The sequence below is a fragment of the Eleutherodactylus coqui genome, chromosome 8 (assembly GCF_035609145.1).
Source record: "Eleutherodactylus coqui strain aEleCoq1 chromosome 8, aEleCoq1.hap1, whole genome shotgun sequence".
Classification (NCBI taxonomy): Eukaryota; Metazoa; Chordata; class Amphibia; order Anura; family Eleutherodactylidae; genus Eleutherodactylus; species Eleutherodactylus coqui.
Genome location: NC_089844.1, coordinates 190,541,743 through 190,559,335, shown reverse-complemented (window position 1 = coordinate 190,559,335; position 17,593 = coordinate 190,541,743). Strand labels below are relative to the sequence as shown.

Genomic DNA, 17,593 nt, shown 5'->3' with positions numbered 1-17,593 from the left:
GCAGTTAATAGCCGGAGGGCTTTTATCTGCTTTCAGCTCCTTTGTTCTCCAAAGGGTTAAATAGCTGAAACAATGCTATCAACACTACCTGCTACTCAGCATGCGGTCCTGATAAGACCACAGAATGATTTTTAGGCTGGCCTTAATTTAATGATCAACTAGCAGTGCACGAAAAGCGGACGATGGCCGTGTGTTTAGACGCAACGATTATTGCTCAAACGATCGCTTTTAAGCTATCATTTCTCCGTGTAAATGGGCCTTAACCCATTCCCGCTCCAGGTAAAGTTTACGTCTTGGGAGTGGGGTACTTCCCACAACAGGGCGTAAACTTACGTCCTGGGGATAGCGCGAGATCACATATGATCCCGCACTATCCCGCAGCGGGAGCCGTCTGTCAGTCACAGCCGGCGTCCAGCTGCAACAGCGGGGGGGGCATCGGAGATGCGCCCTCCGCTGTTAACCCCTTCGCAGAGGGAGCGCGCTCCCTCTGTGTCTTCGGCCGGCTCTCGCGATGTTATCGCCAGACACTGGCGTCCTGTGTTACCAGTGCCTGAGATCGCTGTATAAGCAATAAAGCATGGCAGAGCAGTAGCTCTGCCATGCCTTATCACAGCGATCAGCAGGGCTGTGGTCAAAGTCCCTCAGAGGGACACACATGTTGTAAAAAAACAAAGATTAAAAAGATGAATTAAAAAAAAATATGAGTAAAAAACCCATTTTTTAATGCTTTTTCTCAGATTAGCATAAAAAAAAAAAAAGGTAAAAAAATAAAATAAAACCCACATATTTGGTATTGTCGCGTCCGTAACGACGCGCACAATAAGTTGCACATGCTTTTGACTGTGCATGGAAAAAAGCGTTAAAAAAAAAAACGCTAATGCCAATTTTTAGCATTTTGCCTCACTAAAAACGCAATAAAAGTGATTTAAAAAGCCGTATGTACCCCAAAATGGTACCAATAAAAACTACAGCTCGTCTCGCAAAAAATAAGCCCTCATAGAGCTCCGTACATCAAAAAATAAATAAGTTACAGGACTTTGAGGGCAGCGATTTAGAAAAAAAAAAAAATTTCCCAAAAAAGGGTTTTTATTGGACAAAAGTGGAAAAGACTAAAAAATGTAAGAATTTTGGTATCGTTGTAACCGTACCGGTCCGCAGAAAAAATGGAATGTCTTATTTATGCTGCATGATTAACACTGTAAAAAAAGAAGAAAAAAAAAAAATCTACGGCAGAATTGATGCGTTTTCTCTCCCTGCTATCATAACAAAAAAAAATATTAAAGTTTTACAATATAGTTAATGTACCCAAAAATGACGCCGATAACTACAGTTCGCCACGCAAAAAACAAGCCCTTACACAGCTGCGTCGACGGAAAAAAAAAAAAAAAGTTTTGACTTTTGATAAACGGAGAAGAAAATCCGCCAAACATTGTTGCATCCTTAAGCCCAAAATAGGCCGTGTCATGAAGGGGGTAAAGCCCCAGTTCCAGCAGCAGAACAGCCCTCCATATAATGCTGCCCCCACCATCATCACTTAGGTCTGGGGGTCTTCTGCTGATGGCAATGTTGGCTTTACACTAAACATCCCTTCTGGGATTCTAGCCAACAAGTTCCTCTCGGTCTCAGACAACAGGTTCTCAACAGAATCCCTCCAAATACTGGCAACGGAGTGCTGACTACTATTTATCAGGAGGTTACATGTGATTGGCTAATTCTAAACACAATCACACCCCACATGAAGGTATTAATACTTAAAGGGGTTGTCTCGCGGCAGCAAGTGGGGTTATACACTTCTGTATGGCCATATTAATGCACTTTGTAATATACATCGTGCATTAAATATGAGCCATACAGAAGTTATTCACTTACCTGCTCCGTTGCTAGCGTCCCCGTTGCCATGGTTCCGTCTAATTTCGGTGTCTTCTTGCTTTTTTAGACGCGCTTGCGCAGATGCATCTTCTCCCTTCGGCTGGTCTTGGAAGCATTGGCGTTTTGGCTCCGCCCCCTTGTACGCATCATCGCGTAGCTCCGCCCCATGACGTGTGCCGGTTCCAGCCTCCTGATTGGCTGGAATCGGCACATGACGGGGGCGGAGCTACGCGATGACGCGAAAAGGGGGCGGAGCCAAACGCCGATGCTTCCAAGACCAGCCGAAGGGAGAAGATGCATCTGCGCAAGCGCGTCTAAAAAAGCAAGAAGACACCGAAATTAGACGGAACCATGGCAACGGGGACGCTAGCAACGGAGCAGGTAAGTGAATAACTTCTGTATGGCTCATATTTAATGCACGATGTATATTACAAAGTGCATTAATATGGCCATACAGAAGTGTATAGACCCACTTGCTTCCACGAGACAACCCCTTTAAGCAATCACATTGTCTTAGTTATGTTATTTTTGTTTTGCCACCCTAGAAGATTTTAGTTTTTTATTCTTTCTATGGAATTGTACAGATAAAGGGTCACATGGAGGGGGGAGGGGGGGTTAGAATAATAATATTTTTTTTTTTTTAGTATTGCCGCATTGAAAAGACCCATTTTTTATTGCAGTGATAGCTTGTTTTTTTTAGTACCCTTTTGGTCGCATATGATTTTTTTTTACATTTTTTTTTGGAAGGCAAGATTAACAAAAAAATTAAAAAATATATATTTTGGCTCCTTTTTTATGCATACAATGGGGTTTGCCGTATAGGATATAAAACGTGTGTTCAATTCATAATACAGGTTGTTACGGATGTGGCAATACCAAGTATTTTTTATTCATTTTCCCTTAAACAGTGGGCATAAAAAAGGGGGAATTTGACTTATTTTCTTAAAACACACTTCTTTAAAAAAATGGGCCTATAGGGAACTTGAATCTATGATCTCATGGTTACTCAGATAATACACCGCAGTACTTTCACTATTATCACTATTTCTGTCTAAGAAAAGCCATGGCAGACTCAAAAGCAGTTGACTGGCCTTCCCTTTGACCACCTTGCACGTTTTTTGATCAACAATAATTGCAGCATGTAAGGGGTTAACAGCAAGGATTGGTAAACCTGACAGCAAGACCCGGGCGGTCAGTCATAGCCAGCTCCTGCTGCAGATGGCTTGGGCTCAGCCTCAGAGCCATCGCCATTCTACATGCTGTCATGGCATGTCACCTCAATCCCCTCCTTCCGATGACAAGCATGGGCAGGAAGGGGTTACAGAAACATTAGTTAGAAGCTACATATTTGCCAGATTCTACTCCATTCCATTAGGGTATCAGTTGGCAGGTACACATCAGAGAACGGAGCCCCACCCCAGGAAGGAAACGTTAGTGAAGAGCTGGCAGGTAAGTAGCAGTCCATCTCCACTTACCTCCCAGCCTATTACATGTACCTTAAGATCAAGGTGAACAACATTGTTTTCATGCAGGAACTTCACGCCTTCGATGATCTGACGGAGCAGTCCGATGATCTGTCCTTCAGAGATGTTGTCATTTCGGTCTGGTGCACAAAGGTTAAATATCTCTCCGCCTGCCGCACTGCGGTTACAAATACGCAGATATTGTGAACTGAAGATACACAATTTACTAAATAACACTAACGGCTGTTCACACCACTTTTCAGAATTCGTCCCCAGGTCTGTCCGGCATGTCTTCCAGACGGAAACCTGGATGAACCCGTAAGCTTCCATCACCGAATCAGAGACCATTATTCTACACCATGGTCACCGGATGTGAACAGAACCGGCCTCACCTTACTGGGCCACGTTCCACTAATACAAGCCTGTGATGATTTCCAACTGGATGACGTGTTTTGGCGATTTAGGCAGAAGTCTGACAGAACCCGGGGACGGAGCCTGAAACCACGTGTGAACAGTCCTTACAGAACATACAGATATGACAGAACGGGGTGGAGTGTATTTAGAGGCACAAACCGCCAGTGCTAAAGGGGTTAGTTGGCTTCTAAAAACAGATGGCCCATCCTCAGGATCCATGGAATCTTGCCCGGGCCTCCCACTGATCAGCCGGTTGTACAAGTGCCGCGGCTCCTTCCAACTATAGTATGGCGGTCCGAGTATGAACAGGATTGTTCTCACATATAACTGCTGATCGGCGGGGGTCCCGGGTAGCAGATATTCATTGCCCACCCCGAGGCTAGGCCATCAGTCTTTAACAGCTGGATAACCCCAATAACCCCTTAGAGATTAGAGTGCTTTGCTTTACCCCTGTGGTGGTTTTATAACCTGATTATTTTTTCCTGACTTGTCAAAATTATTTCTGCCTCACAAATAGGGACATTTTTTAATACCATTTTTACTAAATTTATTATTATTATTATTTTTTTAATTAGGGGTAAATTGTACAAAAAGTAAAGACCAAAGATTACTTACCGGAAATCAGCTTCGCATGACCCCATGACAACACGGACGAGCCCGCCTTCCCCTGGACAGGAAACAGGGACCTGACCGATCTCTAAACACCCTCCCCCTCCTCAGTTTTGGAGCACGATCCAAGGACTAACGGAGGCCGATTCCTTATTTACATTTATATGTGAAAATTAAGTCAGTCAGTATATATATATATATATATATATATATATATGTGTATGTATGTATGTATGTATGTATGTATGTATGTATGTATGTATGTATGTATGTATGTATGTATGTATGTATATATAAGTATATATATATATATATATCTAAATGCGGCAGCCAGGCTCATCTTCCTGTCCAGCCGATACTCGGACGCCTCTGCCCTGTGCCGGTCACTGCACTGGCTGCCTGTTAAATACAGAATTCAATTTAAACTCACTACCCTCATCCACAAAGCCCTCCACAGTGCAGCGCGCCCCTATATCGCCTCCCTCATCTCAATCCATCACCCAGCCCGGGCTCTCTGCTCTGCTAATGAAACCAAACTGAGCGCCCCGTTAATTCGAACTTCTCATTCCCGCCTCCAAGACTTCTCCAGAGCAGCACCGATCCTCTGGAACGCACTACCAAAGGCTACCCGAGCAATCCAGGACTCGCAGAACTTCAGGCGTGCTCTAAAAACGCACCTCTTCAGGGAGGCACACTGCATTCCCTAAACAAACCCCTCTGTACACCGCCTGATAACATGCTCCCTGACCTACCGACTGTAATCCCTGCTAGCCACCATCAACTGCCCCCTGCAAACATACCGATTCTTCCGTCACATGGCTAAATGTCTGACCATTGTCTATGTGTATAGAATCCCTCACTCTCCACCTCGCCATACTGTGCACATCTCCTGCCCCTTTTGCTTCTGTATCACCCCATTACTTGTAGTATGTAAGCTCGTTGGAGCAGGCCCCTCACCCCTATTGTTTCCATCAATTGATTACTATGTAACCGTGGTTCTGTAATGTTTGTACTTTTGTCTTTCTGTATCCGCCCTGTCTATGTAAGCGCTGCGGAATATGTTGGCGCTATACAAATAAAGTTTCATTTATATATTATATCACACACACACACACACACAAGCCCTGACTCCCTCACTGGCCACTAATTCACTAATTCTAAAACTCCATAATAACCCCCCCCCCCCCAACACTAATTCAGGGACCATAAAACCTTCACTCCCTTAACAGTCACTATTTAAAGAGGTCTGTATTTCTGTTGTGGTATTCTTTCAATTGTAAATTAATCCCACGTGTGTGTGTGTGTGTATATATATTATACATACATACATACATACATATATACACATATACACACACACATATACACAAAAGCCCTGACTGACTCACTACTAATTCTCCAACTTCCCGGTGTCGTACAAACATGAAATTTGGTACGGGCATTGATTATGTCATAAATAGGAAACGTTAATGGGTCCCAACTTGATTATTCAATTCTAAGCGCCAAAGAACTCGGGCGAAGCCGGGTATATCAGCTAGTGTGTACACACACACACACGTACACACACACGCGTACACACACACGCGTGTACACACGCACGCACACACGTACACGCACACACGTACACGCACACACGTACACGCACACACGTACACGCACACACGTACACACACACGCACGTACACACACACGCACGTACACACACACGCACGCACGTACACACGCACGCACACGCACGTACACACGCACGCACACGCACGTACACACACGCACGTACACACACACGCACACGCACGTACACACACACACGTACACACACACACGTACACACACACACGTACACACGTACACACACACGTACACACACACGTACACACACACACACACACACACACACGTACACACACACACACACACACACACACACACACACACACGTACACACACACGTACACACGTACACACGTACACACGTACACACGTACACACGTACACACGTACACACGTACACACGTACACACGTACACACACACACGTACACACACACACGTACACACACACACGTACACACGTACACACGTACACACACACGTACACACACACGTACACACACACGTACACACACACGTACACACACACGTACACACACACGTACACACACACATACACACACACGTACACACACACGTACACACACACGTACACACACACGTACACACACACGTACACACACACGTACACACACACGTACACACACACGTACACACACACGTACACACACACGTACACACACACGTACACACACACGTACACACACACGTACACACACACGTACACACACACGTACACACACACCTTCAGATCTATTCCACAGCCTGAGGAAGGAGGAGAGGTTTGAAAGCTCGCTATAGCATCATGTATTTTTGTTAGCCAATAAAAGGTCTCACATCTACAGGATTACTTGGTTTCCTTTGCTAGGAATAAATAAAAACACATTTTGCTCTACACCGTACTAAACTTTTTTAATTATACCTAAGTGATCATGCATTTACGGTGGTGGATAGGTAATTGTGTTTGTGGACAACCCCTTTAAGGAACAGCTGTAATGTAAATAGAATAATTGGTACTTACTATTCTAAGATGACAATAATCTCATTGGTAGTTTCATAGACGTCATGGAGATCCACGATGTGTGGGTTTGGCTTCGCCATTTCAAGTACAGCAATTTCATGGATGATCTCCGCTCTGCAGTCTTTCCCTCGTCTTCTCTTTTTAAGAAATTTGGCAGCAAACTCTCTCCCGGTGGCCTTCTCCGTGCACCGGCGGACCACGGCAAACCTCCCCCTAAACACCAGACAAGGATGTATCATAACTGACCTACTACAGATGATCGCTCCGCAGGGCAGGGCCTCCGACACGCTGACAGCGCACAGACCCTTACTACTCAATGAGGTTGCGGACTGCATGAGAAACTCATCACACGTCCTATTGTCCATACCAGACGATTATTAGGACATGCCAATGCACATCAATGTGCCGGCCATGTGCTGGTAGGCTTTAGGCTAGTTGCACATTTTATTTTTTTATACCGTGTGCTGCTCCATATTTGGTCTGTGTGTCATGAGAAACAAAAAAAGATCCATGTCTGGTAATTCTTTAGAAGATCCAGAAAGAATACCTCGGCATAGCTGCTAGCCCATTCAGTAGATGCCTTACTGACCCAAGGATACATGATAGCTACACTCCTAAGTTTAGTGACGCTTCATTCCCTGTTCAGGACTTCCTCAAACGCTTCACGATGAGTTTGGACACCTTTGGAGAACACTTTGAACATCTAAATGAAAAAGACACCGCTGATGTAGTCGATTCTGAGACTTCAAAGGTATTCCTTATGGAAACTATCAGACTACCCACCATACTGGAACATTTCAAACCTGTTCTTCATACAGATGAGAATCAGAAGGGGATTTTGTCCTTTAAAAAAAAAAAAGAGAAAATCTATACCCTCCTATTCCTTCCCCCAAGTCTCCTTACCACATCTCCTGGCTGAGCTTCTGCAGTATCCCGGAGTCACCTCACCGCACGCCGGCCGGCTTGTTATGAAGCCTGCATTCCTCACATTCCTCCCAGCTGGGTCAGTGAAGGTCAGGTCCCTGGGCTGTAGCTTCACTGCCTAGGAAGGATGAGCAATCTCTAAAGCAGATAGGCAGTCCCCCTGCGAGCCTGTGAGCTGTGACGTAACGTACATTGCCGGGCAGGCAGAAGACTGCCAACCAATGTAACCTCACAGGAAGGAGAAGAATAAGGCAGCTGGAGGTGAAGTGACCCCACCGGACTGCAGGAAGCAGGAGAAGATGGGGGAGGTGAAGATCTGGTAAGTAGACTGACGGGGGAGGAACAGGGAAGTATAGAATTTTTCTTTTAATGACAGAACCCCTTTAAAGAATTCACCCACAGACTGACTAATTTCTCCAGAGGGAGGCTGGGATTTCAGTTCAGGATTAACTGACCGGGATGGTGATGCAGGAAATGTAGACAACTGCTTTGAATGCGAGGTTCTCGTTCTCTTCCGTGGTCTACCACGGGCAGAGTCCTGCATAACTAAGTTGTCTGCATCTGACGTATAGCGATAAAGGCCCTGCTATGGTCCATGATTGTCTGGGATTGTGCCCATTCTGGTTCAGCAGTTTGTATAGAGTAGGCAGGAGAGATGCCAGTAGTTGGTTCTCCAGTCGCCTGCTGCTATGGAATACAGAACAAAACAGTTTAAACTGATCGCATGTAAACTAAGTATTACAGTGAGCATACACGCATGGCATGTAGTCGGACATGGCGCTAAAACAGCACTTGTACAATTAATGCAATATAGCCTACTGCAAGATGTACTGCAGGAGAGGCAATAGAGCAGGGGAGACCGCCGCCGGGCAGAGCCTACCGGCCCGGAGACCAGCGGACCAGAGACCGCGTGGGATAATGTTGTCAAAACAGCCCAGGAAAAAAGCCTGCGAAGATGTGAATCCAAGATGGATGTGACTGGTAGTAGTCCAGGACAGGAAGGGAGGGGAGATACTAACCTCTATACTAGATAAGAGGAGGGAAGGACAACAACTGGTAGGAGGAGCTAACACTTTTTCCGCTTAGTGCCCGCCTCCCAGTAGAGGTAGCTATACACACGGTCCAAGCCATGTCCCCCAATGATATGGAGGAGACAAAGACATCTGGTCTTTAGAAGGTCTTACAAATAGGTAAATACAACCTCTTATGAACAGCAACACATGACAGATTACACAGTATTAGTATTTAACATAAACTAGGTCAGAAGGCAGAAGCAGCATGTGAAAATCTACGAGGTAAGTAGCAGTCAGATGCTGCTAATCAAATGCCCTCCATTACTTTATCAGCAGCAATTCTGACAACTTCTAATAAAAGGAGACGTTTTGTCAGTTTGCTGGTCTGGAGCACTCAGGCATGTGTTAACACAACAACAAGGGGGAAAGATAACAGCAATGGTCTAAGAGAAGCAATTGTTGCTTCCCATCAATCCGGGAAGGATTAGAAGGACAAACTGTTTAATGTCCAACATTCACAAGTGGAAAACATTCAAGGCAGCTGACAATCTTAACCTCAAGGTCAGACCCTGCAACACTCAGAAACTGCAAAAAGCCCAAGAGCTCCGGCTCTGAAGGTCTCAGTGTGTGAAATGCTCACGTTCATGACAGAATATAGTTAAAGGTATTGTCTCGCGGCAAACCTCAAAATTTTACCTTACCCCATTCCCCCTGTCACCCCCTGACATAAAATAGCAAATTAAAGCGGTTTTTAACCCGCTTGCTACTCACCGATCCGACGAAATAAGGACTTCTCCCAAAGATGGCCGCCGGTCCTTTCCCAGGGATGCACTGCGGTTTTCTCCCATGGTGCACCGCGGGTCTTCTCCCATGGTGCACCATGGGCTCTGTGCGTTCCATTGCCGATTCCAGCCTCCTGATTGGCTGGAATCGGCACACGTGACGGGACGGAGCTACGATGACGACGCGCTGACCAGCTCTCCGGCACGAGCGGCCCCATTCACCAGGCAGAAGACCGCACAGCGCAAGCGCGTCTAAAAAAGCAAGACGACATCAGAATTAGACGGATCCATGGCGACGGGGACGCCAGCAACGGAGCAGGTAAGTGAATAACTTCTGTATGGCTCATATTTAATGCACGATGTATATTACAAAGTGCATTAATATGGCCATACAGAAGTGTATAACCCCACTTGCTGCCGCGAGACAACCCCTTAAAAAGACTGAAGCTTGTTTGGAAGGGATGCCAGGAGAAAAAGAACATGGCAGCACAGCTAAGGTTTACAAAGCTGCATCTGAACAAGTGACAAGGCTTCTGGGACAATGTCCTCAGGATAGAGGAGACCAAAGTGGAGATGTTTGGCCAAAATGCCCAGTGCAACGTTTGGCATAAACCAAACCCAGCATATCAGCACCAACACCTCATGCCAACTGTCAAACACGGTGGGAGATGATTTGGGCTTGTTTTGCACCCCCAAGACCCGGCAGCTTGCAGGTATTGAGTCAAACCATGAACTCCTCTGTATTCCAAAGTATTCTAGAGACAAATGTGAGGCCATCTATCCAGAAGCTTGGCCTAAACTGGATCTTGCAAGGGGCAATGATCCCAAGAACATCAGTAAATCTACATTGAAATGGCTGAAAAACAAAAGGGCCGAGAGGTTACAATGGCCCAAAGCCCAGGCCAAAATCCAATTAAAATGCTGTGACGGGACAGGAGCTGTTGTAAACTATTGATGACCTATTCCTAGGATAGGCGATCAATAGTAGATCGATGGGAGTCTGCCACTTGGGACCCCTACTGGGCCCTTATGCTCATGCACTGAGCTGATTTCTGAAAGAAGCAAACAGCTCCGTTCTCATTGCAGTGGCCAGGCTTGCTACTGCGAGCTAGGCTCCCAATCACTTCAAAGGCTGCCATACCAAGCCTGGCCACTGCAGTGGAAGTGGAGCTGTTTGCTTTCTGCAGAAATCAGATCAGTGCATGAGCACAAAGACCCAGATACAGCTGATTGGCAGGGGGTCCCAGGCGGCAGGCTCTCCCCCTTTAAGAGAGCCGTCCGTAAACTAAAGCCTACAAACCTCAAGGAATTGAAGCAATGTTGTAAAGAGAAGCAGCCTAATATTCCTCCAGAATGAAGCGAGACATACTGCTGCTAACGGTGGTTCTATAAATCCTTATGGGTTGTACTTCCTTTTTCACACACTGCTTCAGCATTTAGGCCAGGTTTCTGTTAATATGACAGTTTAGTTTGTCAAGTGTTCTATTTATCCAAGGGCCAGATTATGTCCTGAAAGGTAAATGATTGAATTTAAAGGGGCTGTACTTTGTTTTTCTCATGACGGTGTGTGCGTGTTGTAGCAACCCGGGAATCATTCACTCACATCACAGGTAGACACCAATGGGTAACACTCCAAATTCCTATTTATTTTCCCCTTCACAGCAGTATCAGTAAATGTCCTTTTGTTTCATAAAGTTCAATAAACAGTCCAACTGTGGTTCTCACCCGCTCTCCAGGGCAGCTTCACCCAGTTGTGTTCAGCTCAGGACTCACTCTGCTTTCCTCAGGAAGGTTTCACCCCAACTTTCCTGAGACACACGAATAGTCTCTTTAGTGTTCAGGTCTCTCCCCAGACCTCTTGTTCCCAGTCCAGGTCTCCCCCTGGACCTGTCTCGGGCTCTCACAGCCCAGGTCCTTCTCACTGGACCTGTCTCCGGCTTGCAGCCCACTTCACCTCTGACTGTAGCAGGAATGAACACCTTTATCCTACTTACTGACCACACCTGTGGGTGTTTTCCCCTTGTCTCAGGCACCAGACTGCCTGTCTGTTGCGCCCTACAGGCCATTCTCTGTAGTGCACCTCTACAGTGTATGTATACTGAAAATAAGCCCTAGCCTAATTTTTTTTTTCAGGATTCTTGAAATGTAAGCCCTACTCCATAAATAGGCCCTAGTTACAGGTTATAAAAAAAATCTATTTAAATAGTGTCCAGGCAGCGATACATGTAAAGACAGAAAATCTTTTGGAGCAAAAATGTAAGACCCTGTCTTATTTTCAGGGAAACCGGGTGTATTGTATTAGATTATACGTATACATATTACATTAATACTGTGTGTGTGCGCGTATGTAGAACTGCCAGAGGCGCTTCTAGGAGCTAGCCGCCCTGGCCTGCAGCGGAACGCCAAGAGTCATTTTAAAAAGCTGCCCTGCCAGGACATGGAGCAATCACAGCACCTAGGAGCAGTTGCGGCCGCTACAGAACTGCCGAAGCCTCTTCAAGTAGCTTGCCAACTGTGAGCTGGATGCAGCAGCCGCCGCTGGGTGCCCATGGGCAGTACCGCCCGCTACTGGACTGCCAGAGGCGCTTCCACTAGCTACGTGGAGCAAAAGCGGCAGCAGCAGAACAGCTGTAGCAGCTTCCAGCAGTATGTCTTCCTTGTCAGCGGCGGTGCTGCTGGAGGAGGCGGAAGGAACCGGAGTTGTGGAGCTAAGGAGGGCACGTCTGCAGCAGCCAATCAGCAGCTGGGGGCATTTCCTTTTACTCAGGACTGCCAACTGATGTCGCCACCCATTATTTTGGTGGAGACATGGTAAACTAATACCCACAACATGTGATACACAGCTGCACTCTACCACTCATCCGCCTGATTATAGCACTTTGTTCGCCTACGCTGATACGACGGGCATGTGAGACTTATCGTCAGCCCTGCGCTACATTTGCAGTATATAATATGACAATAAGTCACAAGTGTCATCTATAGCATCGTTCATCCTACATTCACCAACTGGAAGGTCTCGGCACCCGTCAAACGGCGCCAAATACCACCCTGTAACATAACGTTCCCTAGACGCCAGCAGATTTATTGAGGGAAAATTCAGGTTGCTCACGGAAGGAACGCACAAAAGTGTCACCGACGTATTCGAGAAGCATATTGCAAACAGGCACTGCCATACCAGAGCGTGGCAAGATGGGCAGCAACGTATAAGGAAGGACGTGAAAGGGTCAGAGTGCCACAGCAGGCAAGTTGGAGACGGCCACAGATGAATCTTACAATGCTCAAGCCCTTCTGTTGCGATACTGGCCTGAAGAGGTGAGAAGCTGCTAGCAAATGGGCGCCACACGAGCTCTCCGAGGGTGAAGCGTGGGCACATGGCAGGGATATCTGAGGGGGTGTAAGAGATTCCCTACCATCCAAATACATATATAGTTGCAAACAACTCCCACTGACCCCCGTGTGCGACTTACCTCCCCAGAAGCTTTGTGTCCACAGAGTAGACATAATGGAAATTCTCCGTCTTGATGGATGTGCGACTTGCAGAGTATAGGCCGACTCGGGGACTCTCTGCTTCCAATTTACTCCTCAGCATGGTGACTGCACAAACGGCAGGTGGCGCGTTACCTCAGCCTGGTAGAGCCTGGTAAGACACAAATAAATCCATATTCAAGGAAATCTATCAGCAGGCTGGTGCTACCCCACCCACGGGCAGCAGGAGATCAGGACATGGGTACACAGCGCCCAGTGCTACTCCACCCACGGGCAGCAGGAGATCAGGACAGTGGTACATAGCGCCCAGTGCTACTCCACCCACGGGCAGCAGGAGATCAGGACAGTGGTACATAGCACCCAGTGCTACTCCACCCATAGGCATCAGCAGCTCAGGACAGGGATGCAAAGCCCCCGGTGCTACTCCACCCACAGGCAGCAGGAGATCAGGAAAGGGGTAAATAGCGCCCAGTGCTACTCCACCCATGGGCATCAGCAGCTCAGGACAGGGATGCAAAGCGCCCAGTGCTACTCCACCCATGGGCATCAGCAGCTCAGGACAGGGGTAATAGCACCCAGTGTTATTCCACCCACAGGTAGCAGGAGATCAGGACTGGGGTACATAGCGCCCAGTGCTACTCCACCCACAGGCAGCAGGAGATCAGGACAGGGGTACAGAGCGCCCAGTGCTACCCCACCCACGGGCAGCAGGAGATCAGGACAGGGGTACATAGCGCCCAGTGCTACCCCACCCACGGGCAACAGCAGTTCATGGCAGGGATGCACAGCGCCCAGTGCTACCCCACCCACGGGGAGCAGATCTGGACAGTCGTACATAGCGCCCAGTGATACCCCACACACGGGCAGCAGCTCAGGACAGGGGTACATAGCGCCCAGTGCTACCCCACACACAGGCAGCAGCAGCTCAGGACAGGGGTACATAGCGCCCAGTGCTACCCCACCCACGGGCAGCAGCAGCTCAGGACAGGGGTACATAGCGCCCAGTGCTACCCCACCCACGGGCAGCAGCAGCTCAGGACAGGGGTACATAGCGCCCAGTGCTACCCCACCCACGGGCAGCAGCAGCTCAGGACAGGGGTACATAGCGCCCAGTGCTACCCCACCCACGGGCAACAGCTCAGTTCAGGGGTACATAGCGCCCAGTGCTACCCCACCCACGGGCAGCAGCAGCTCAGTTCAGGGGTACATAGCGCCCAGTGCTACCCCACGCACGGGCAGCAGCTCAGGACAGGGGTACATAGCGCCCAGTGCTACCCCACGCACGGGCAGCAGCTCAGGACATGGGTACATAGCGCCCAGTGCTACCCCACACACGGGCAGCAGCTCAGGACAGGGGTACATAGCGCCTAGTGCTACCCCACACACGGGCAGCAACTGAGGACAGGGGTACATAGCGCCCAGTGCTACCCCACCCACGGGCAGCAGCTCAGGACAGGGGTACATAGCGCCCAGTGCTACCCTACCCACAGGCAGCAGTTCAGGACAGGGGTACATAGCGCCTAGTGCTACCCCACACACGGGCAGCAGCTCAGGACAGGGGTACATAGCGCCCAGTGCTACCCCACCCACGGGCAGCAGCTCAGGACAGGGGTACATAGCGCCCAGTGCTACCCCACCCACGGGCAGCAGCTCAGGACAGGGGTACATAGCGCCCAGTGCTACCCCACACACGGGCAGTAGCAGTTCATGGCAGGGATGCACAGCACCCAGTGCTACCCCACCCACGGGCAACAGCTCAGTTCAGGGGTACATAGCGCCCAGTGCTACCCCACCCACGGGCAGCAGCAGCTCAGGACAGGGGTACATAGCGCCCAGTGCTACCCCACCCACGGGCAGCAGCTCAGGACAGGGGTACATAGCGCCCAGTGCTACCCCACCCACGGGCAGCAGCTCAGGACAGGGGTACATAGCGCCCAGTGCTACCCCACCCACGGGCAGCAGCTCAGGACAGGGGTACATAGCGCCCAGTGCTACCCCACCCACGGGCAGCAGCAGCTCAGGACAGGGGTACATAGCGCCCAGTGCTACCCCACCCACGGGCAGCAGCAGCTCAGGACAGGGGTACATAGCGCCCAGTGCTACCCCACCCACAGGCAGCAGCAGCTCAGTTCAGGGGTACATAGCGCCCAGTGCTACCCCACGCACGGGCAGCAGCTCAGGACAGGGGTACATAGCGCCCAGTGCTACCCCACGCACGGGCAGCAGCTCAGGACATGGGTACATAGCGCCCAGTGCTACCCCACACACGGGCAGCAGCTCAGGACAGGGGTACATAGCGCCTAGTGCTACCCCATACACAGGCAGCAGCTCAGGACAGGGGTACATAGCGCCTAGTGCTACCCCACACACGGGCAGCAGCTCAGGACAGGGGTACATAGCGCCTAGTGCTACCCCACACACGGGCAGCAGCTCAGGACAGGGGTATATAGCGCCCAGTGCTACCCCACCCACGGGCAGCAGCAGCTCAGGACAGGGGTACATAGCGCCTAGTGCTACCCCACACACGGGCAGCAGCTCAGGACAGGGGTACATAGCGCCTAGTGCTACCCCACACACGGGCAGCAGCTCAGGACAGTGGTACATAGCGCCCAGTGCTACCCCACCCACGGGCAGCAGCTCAGGACAGGGGTACATAGCGCCCAGTGCTACCCCACCCACAGGCAGCAGCTCAGGACAGGGGTACATAGCGCCCAGTGCTACCCCACCCACGGGCAGCAGCTCAGGACAGGGGTACATAGCACCCAGTGCTACCCCACCCACGGGCAGCAGCTCAGGACAGGGGTACATAGCGCCCAGTGCTACCCCACCCACGGGCAGCAGCTCAGGACAGGGGTACATAGCGCCCAGTGCTACCCCACCCACGGGCAGCAGCAGCTCAGGACAGGGGTACAGAGCGCCTAGTGCTACCCCACACACGGGCAGCAGCAGCTCAGGACAGGGGTATATAGCGCCCAGTGCTACCCCACACACGGGCAGCAGCAGCTCAGGACAGGGGTAAATAGCGCCCAGTGCTACCCCACACACGGGCAGCAGCAGCTCAGGACAGGGGTAAATAGCGCCCAGTGCTACCCCACACACGGGCAGCAGCAGCTCAGGACAGGGGTAAATAGCGCCCAGTGCTACCCCACACACGGGCAGCAGCAGCTCAGGACAGGGGTAAATAGCGCCCAGTGCTACCCCACACACGGGCAGCAGCAGCTCAGGACAGGGGTAAATAGCGCCCAGTGCTACCCCACCCACAGGCAGCAGCAGCTCAGGACAGGGGTAAATAGCGCCCAGTGCTACCCCACACACGGGCAGCAGCAGCTCAGGACAGGGGTATATAGCGCCCAGTGCTACCCCACCCACGGGCAGCAGCTCAGGACAGGGGTACATAGCGCCCAGTGCTACCCCATACACAGGCAGCAGCTCAGGACAGGGGTACATAGCGCCGCACCGGGGTTTTGAGTTTCATTTGACAACGTTGTATATTTTTTCTCCACTCGGGGTTTTACAAGGAAGCGCAAGGGTTAAGCGGTGTTGTTGCCATGGTGATACCTGTAGAGCGCCGTGCACACCTCCGTCCTCCGCCCGCTGCTCCGGTCACTGGCGCGCCGGTTACAGTTTGAACAGAGCGGCGATGTGACGTCATGGCACGCAGGAATACAACTCCGCCCACAAACACCATGCACCAATCGCTGCTCAGTCCCGGGTCTACCCGGCGCTGATTGGCTTAGCAAAATGCCCATTGCGTCGATAAGCCCGTATCCATGGTAACCGCCCTGTGGAGGAGCTGGGGGGAAACAGTGCTGAATACCTGACTGACTGCGTGTCGGGAGCCTCCTAATACACCGACCGCTCCCGCAGGAGTCCCGTGCACCTGACCGCCCCCTCATGTGTCCCGTGTACCCGACCCGCCCTGCAAGTGTCCAAGCACCTGACACCCCCTGCAGGTGTCTGTGCACCTGACCGCTCGTCGCAAGTGTTCCGTGCACCTGACCCCCTCCCCTCCACCGCAGGTGTCCCGTGCACCTGACCGCCCCCTCATGTGTCCCGTGCACTTGCCCCCCCCCTGCAGGTGTCCTGTGCACCTGACCCCCCCCCCTGCAGGTGTCCTGTGCACCTGACCGCCCCCTCATGTGTCCCATGCACCTGACAGCCCCCCTGCAGGTGTCCCGTGCACCTGCCCCCCCCCCCTGCAGGTGCCCCATGCACCTGTTTGCCCACCGCAGGTGTCCCGTGCACCTGTTTAACGCTCGCAGGTGTCCCGTGCACCTGTCCGCCGTCCCCCCTCGCAGGTGTCCCGTGCACCTGTCCGCCCCCCCCCCCCTCGCAGGTGTCCCGTGCACCTGTCCCCCCACCCCCCCCGCAGGTGTCCCGTGCACCTGCCCCCCCTCCACCA

At 50.5% G+C, this 17,593-nt stretch overlaps 1 protein-coding gene across 1 annotated transcript in view; it reads right to left on the bottom strand.

Annotated features, from left to right (window-relative positions):
* Window positions 1-16,834, bottom strand: part of STK17B (serine/threonine kinase 17b) — a 49,915-nt gene extending 33,081 nt beyond the window's left edge. Inside the window, exons 1-4 of the mRNA XM_066577150.1 lie at window positions 16,750-16,834; window positions 13,173-13,342; window positions 6,987-7,199; window positions 3,366-3,510 (exon numbers count right to left, since the gene is read on the bottom strand). Coding sequence (XP_066433247.1) covers window positions 3,366-3,510; window positions 6,987-7,199; window positions 13,173-13,294 — 480 coding nt within the window. The 5' untranslated portion in view covers window positions 13,295-13,342; window positions 16,750-16,834. The remainder of the gene's footprint in view (window positions 1-3,365; window positions 3,511-6,986; window positions 7,200-13,172; window positions 13,343-16,749) is intronic.
* Between the last annotated feature and the right edge of the window lie 759 nt (window positions 16,835-17,593).